Genomic DNA, 6101 nt, shown 5'->3' on the forward strand with positions numbered 1-6101 from the left:
TTCCTCTCTGATAAATAAAAATATACATATTTTGTGTTTATATATAAGAAAGAATTGGGTTGTAGGCTCAGGTTATTATAAATGCTGGCCTGTTTGCTTGGAAGTGAAATTATGTGTTTCTATACATGAATATTTATTATCAGTTTGTTCTCTCTCTCTTTCTAATGATGTTACCACAGGATATCGAAGAGACGATGAACACTGCTTTGAATGAACTCCGAGAACTGGAGAGACAGAGCACAGCAAAGCACGCTCCCGATGTGGTTCTGGATACCTTAGAACAAGTGAAAAACTCCCCCACCCCTGCCACGTCCACGGAATCTCTCAGCCCTTTGCACAACGTTGCCCTCAGGAGCTCAGAGCCTCAGATTCGACGAAGCACTAGCTCCTCCAGTGACACGATGAGTACTTTCAAACCTATGGTGGCCCCCAGAATGGGCGTGCAGCTAAAGCCTCCAGCCCTAAGGCCAAAACCTGCTGTTCTTCCAAAAACAAACCCTACCATAGGACCTGCGCCTCCCTCCCAGGGTCCTACAGACAAGTCTTGCACAATGTGAAAACCACTGGGCAAGGTCATCCGGGGAGGTGATTAAAAAAAAAAGAAAACGGATTAGTGACAAGTCACGATCCATAACTTTCCATAGTTTTGTGCTTAGAACTGGAGATCTTCTGGCTTTCCTCTGTTCTCGAACGTAACGTCTGAGACTAGCTAAATTAACACGGGCATTTGTATTTTGTAGTTTCTTTTTTTTAATAACTGGACATGTGTCATTTTAAAGACAATAGACTCACTTAGACTTACTTGAAAATTCAATGCTGCACCATTTGTAACGAAGGCAACACCACTCTGCTCTCCGCATTGTATAGCGCTTCAGGTTTAGAGCAACCTGGGTGACTCAGAACTGCCTGGGTCCCAAAGCACGAGAATCTGAGTTCCAGGCTTTGGAGTGTAACCAGTGTTGGTCTGTGGCACGTGGGGTCATGGCCAAAGGGTGGTGATGGCATTGTTTGGTAGCTGACAGTGAGCGCCTCCGGTTCCATGTAGGGGGACAGGGTTTGGCTCATGCTAAAGACTTTCAGGTGTCACAGTGGAATGGCCATTCCCAGTGGGACCTTCATCCCACGGCCTGAATGACTGGGTGAGTGTCTCTTTCATAGTAAGTCATTTCCCTGGGTCCAGCTTAAAGACTCAGCGGAAGAGGGTAGAGCCTCTGTAGTTACTGCTTGACCTGAAACCTGGGAGAGGAGAGAGGCCGTTCTCCGGAGTTACCAGTGTGACTCCTTCCGCACGCCTGACCAGGCCCCAGAAGATTTCCAGCTCCATCCTTCACATTCACAAAGGACTAGAGCTGTCTAGTCTTCAAGACTTTCTGGTCACACTGCTCCACAAACAACTTCCAAGAGCTGTTGTTCAGTGACTGCCTGGAAAATATTCCCAGATCCCCTGAATCCCAGGGTTCTCCCTTCTGGAAATGGAGAAAGCAAGCACAACAGTGCTCCGTTCACTCGGCCTTCTCTTCTCCAGACCAAATGACCTTGCTTCCTTTAAACATGCTGCAGAGAACGGACGATCCTGGATCGAATCCCCACCTTTCCTCTCCTTCTGTCTCTCTGAGCCAACCTAGAACTGGCCACGGTACTGGAGTAAGCGCCGTGCTGGCCACGGTGGGAGAATTTCCTCATGGTTCCAGGATCACTTCCTCCCGATTTTATACCCTGGAACCAGGACTTTTTTTTTTCCTTTTCCTCTCTCATACGGTCTCTACATAATTCACATAGTCACCTAGCTCCATGAGGGGCCCTCTTTCTCTGACAATTTTTCTTTAGCCCATTTCTATGCTATAGTTCCCTCTCTCATCTTAAGAAAGTTGCTTTGAATTAATTTGCTTTTGCAAAGGTACAAATCACTACTCCCCGACCAGCAGCAGCTTATATCATCCGTCAGCCTACGAGCATTTTATCTGTTCTATCACTGAACTTACTGATGAGGAGACCTGTTGTTTTTTTATGATAAGTGGATGGCCAGAACTCACCCCTTCAGACCACCATTGATTTCCTTCTAAGTGTGGTTTTAAACTGGTAGCCCATCGCATGCCCACCTAAGAATTACACAGTATGGGCTTCATCAGCCCACTGGTGACAGCGTCATGGAGGAAAGAATGAGGATTTGAACTAAAATCAAGATCATGACTGATCTCTACCTCAGTTTGCCAGTCTAATCATTCTAATGCAAACAGAGATTAAACTAATGAGATACTTTCCTTTCAAAGTCACACTCTGGTGGCTTGCCTACAGCCCAATTTCACAATTGTTTTGAATAGTGAATTTTTTTCCGAGTATTTCCAAGAATGGTAAGCTTTGAAACCTCTTCATTTTCAGAACCATCCATGGGGTTTTTTTTGCGGGGGGGGGGGGGGGGACATTTTGAAAAAGAGGCCCAGCTCAGCATCTTGTCCAACCCCTCCCCATTTCTCTTGAGTTTTTGTGGTCCTTCAGCACCCTGGACACATGGAGACAGCCAGGACCATCCTTTGAATAGCACTAACGCTTTTAAACAATCTTCCCGAACCCCCTAGGAAATTTAAACTTTCCTAAACAGTCTCCCAGTTCTTTCTGGATTCCACGTTGGTTGCTGGTTCTCTGTCGCTATCTGGGGAAACAGAAGCAAAGAATAAAGGTGGAAGCAATAGAGGAGGGAGGGGAAATGTTAAATCTTTTAGAAATTAAAATAAAAAGGATTCTTAAACAACATTTTCCATCTTTGGTGGAAGTGCAGGATGGTAACAAAGGGCATCAAAGGGTGTTTGGATGTATTATTTGGTAGGGGGAGGGGGGGGCCTCTTTTATAAGCTTTAACTACAGCTTTTCAGATCTTATTCCAAACTTCATTCTCCAGGCTTTCCCCGGGTGATCCTCCCATGTCTGCTCTCATTGTTTGCACCTGTGAGGGGTGAGGCTTGCCCTTCTGCCATTGGCGTCTGGGATGGCAGCGGACGTGCTGCTCTGGACCCTCGGAGCCTCCGAGGCTGTGCCTTCCAGGAGACGGCTCCTAATACTCCCATCCCTTCCTTACTCTACCTGTCTCGGTCTTTTCCCCCTAAATCCCTGCTGTCACCCTGAGGCACTTTTCCCCCCAATTCCCAGGGAAGGATGTGACTCAGAGTGAGTAAGAACTCAATAGGGACTCACCTGTCCTTACTTTGTTTAGCAAAAGCCTTCAGATTCCAGGGGTACGACACGGTGGCCACCACAACATATCCAAACTAACGCCGGTAAGCGCATGAAAAGCTTCAGCAGCGAGAGACTACCTGGTACACGGCCTGCCTTACAGCCTCAGGGGTGGCACACAGCAGGGAGGTGGAAGGCACAGGAATGAGGAAAGAAGAAAGGAAGTGAGTCCTGAGATGTTATGCCTGCAGTTTCAAGGATCTTAGTCCTGGCGTGCAGTTTGGGAAGGGTGTTGTTTTGATGATGGGGAAATGATGGTTCCACGAAGATTACCTGACTCCACTTACACAAGAATATGTATTCTCAGCTGGTATCACTGTATGTTCATGTCCCCTCCATGGAACTCACCCAACTAGATTTACCAAGTTGGCCTTTGGTTTGGGTCAGGGTGTGGATTAGCATAGAGAGAAGGTACTTAGTACATATTTCTAACGAGTGCTCTAAATTATTTCAACATGTTGAACGGTCCTTTGTAGAGCTCCATGTTCATGTTCAGTGTCACTGCTATTGTTCAACTGCATTTTTTCTCACATATGATCTGACTTCGGTGCCCCTTGAGCCTCCATAGAACCATTTACAACAGTGCCCCACTGCACTACTGCAGTGAGCGTGAAAGTTATCAATGGGTATAGAGCCCTAAGGGTCAGATTGTATCGGTTCAGTTTTCTGTCTTTGTACTTTTGCCATTTCCAAAAATGGGCTTATAATTTAATCAATAAGAAGAAAGTGGGGAGAGTACTGGTCTCCTGAGTTTTGGGGAAGGACATAGCCCCTGGGGTCTACAAACTGAAGAAACTTGAATCTGATCACTACGGCCTCAAATAAAAATCAAGAACCTATAGATCCATTGAGGGTGTAGAAGACTTCATATTTGGGGTGACACAGTAGCAAGAGGCCATGAGTGCAGGGAATGCACTCAGGACTGAGTCTTGCTCTGAGTAACCCACCACAGAGGCCCCGAGCCATGAGCGGCTTTCAAGTGAAGGCTTTATCCATGTGTAAATAGAGCTCCTATGGAATCACCCCCTGAACTGAAAACCTGACCACCAGCTGGGCTGGGGTGTGAGGCTGGGTGCAGGGTGGTTGGCACAGCTTTGTTCAGAGCAGTAAAGCAAACTGGAAATGGAGCTGTCACTCACCCTAGTATACTTTTTAAAAAATAGTCTACGCGGCATAATCGAGATGGGTACCTGTATCTTTAAATTACGTAGGGAATTTTGTATGTTTAAATAATTGTACTGGGTTCCATAATGCTTATAGAAGCTGTTTAGTAAAAGAAAAAATATAAACCGTGCATTTGTGAATGCCCCCTTAGAGCATTCATCCAAGTTCAGTGTGTCGTGTGACGGTTATTATAGCTGTTTATAGTGAGTGGCTGTGTAACAGGAGAGACTGCTATTTACCTTGGGGCTCAAGGGTAGCTCCTGCCCACTTAATTAAATCAGTGTTGTCCTTTCCTGTCCATTTGATCAATTGCAGTACTGGTAGCTTCCTGCTTGTGACTGTTACCTAATTGTGTCAATGTACATCTGTAGTATGTACATGTGAAAGTGCCTTTCTATTTTAGGAGTTTTAGCCTGGCTCTTTACTGTTGCCCCGGCCTCCTCTCCCTCCTCTCCCCCCACACCTCCAATTTTTACTGCCTACTTGAGTGTTGAAACTTCCTCCACCCTCTCCCAGCTCCTCCATCCCACCTTCCTGTGCCTGAGTGCTCAGTATTGTCCCCTCTTGCATCCTTGTCATCAGACTCTAGTTTTCCTTGTGACTGTGCCTTCCCTGCAGTAACTCTCCCTGCGCCCTCCCTTCCCAGCCTTTCCTCTCCACACCCTGCCACTTGCCACCGACACCCTCCTGTTTGCCTTTGCTCTCTGTGCTGCCTCTTATCATTACATTCCCTTGGCTCTGAGGTGAAGATGAAGGGGGATGCTTTTACAGGTCTGGGAGAAAAAAATATGTTTTGTTGTTCTGTTGTGACCATGCACTTTTATGTATAGTACTGTACATTTTGGCATGTACCATTCCAGGCTTCTGTATACAGTCAGGTCTGTTCTTCACGGTGTATCTTTATAATAAATAAGATAGTTCTGGCTGCCTTTGTCTGCTTCTGATTTGGTGTGATTCTCTGTGGTGTTTTCATTCCTTTCCTTTTTTTTTTTTCCCTAATCACTGTTCACTCCCCAGAGAGCTGAGTTGCATTAAATAATGTGAAACTACTTTTTTTTTAAGTTATCTCGTTTCATTTTTGTTTGTGAATTTGAAATGAGGCTTTATGCACAGACCCATGACCATGAGGCCAGGTTTCCAGAGTAACAGTTGGAGAGACTCCTGTGTAGATAGGGAAAAGGGGTTGGGGGAGTCTTCATGCAGAGGTTGAGAGAGCGCAGTCCTAAGCACTCACCAGCTTGAAGTCTTTTCTTTCAAGCTTTTTTTTTATGTGCTGATTTTATTTTTTCCTTATTTTCTTTCCTAGCATTTATACCTTCCTCCATCTCCACACTGTTGTCCTTGAGTTCTCTGTCTTTATTTTTTCTCTTTTGCTCAATCCCTCCAGCCCCCTTGAAATCTTTTTTTTAAGGACCCTGGCATAGTAAACCTTGTCAAGCTGATCTTTAGTTTCATTTGAATAAATTGAAATGCAATCCTTAGGTATAGAATATGTTTAGAATTCCCCCATGTATTGATATTAGTACTTTTTTTTTCTCAAACTAAAAAAAAAATCAAAAAAGCTAATTCTTGGAGGACTTAGCAATACATCATAAATGGTTTTATAAAACTATATCGGCAATGTGCTGGATTGAATATTGATAAGAGATATGGAGTAAAAAATAACATGTAATTAAGGGGGGGAAACTTCATTGATGTTAAAATACATA

The 6101-nt window shown here is 44.8% G+C and overlaps 1 protein-coding gene across 2 annotated transcripts in view; it reads left to right on the forward strand.

Moving 5' to 3' along the window:
- Nucleotides 1-5317, forward strand: part of SRGAP1 (SLIT-ROBO Rho GTPase activating protein 1) — a 275029-nt gene extending 269712 nt beyond the window's left edge. For both annotated transcript variants that reach the window (XM_006769612.2, XM_006769613.2), the window contains exon 22: nt 180-5317. In XM_006769612.2, coding sequence (XP_006769675.1) covers nt 180-557 — 378 coding nt within the window. In that variant the 3' untranslated portion in view covers nt 558-5317. The remainder of the gene's footprint in view (nt 1-179) is intronic.
- Nucleotides 5318-6101: the final 784 nt, after the last annotated feature.

The sequence above is a fragment of the Myotis davidii genome, unplaced genomic scaffold (assembly GCF_000327345.1).
Source record: "Myotis davidii unplaced genomic scaffold, ASM32734v1 scaffold523, whole genome shotgun sequence".
Lineage (NCBI taxonomy): Eukaryota > Metazoa > Chordata > Mammalia > Chiroptera > Vespertilionidae > Myotis > Myotis davidii.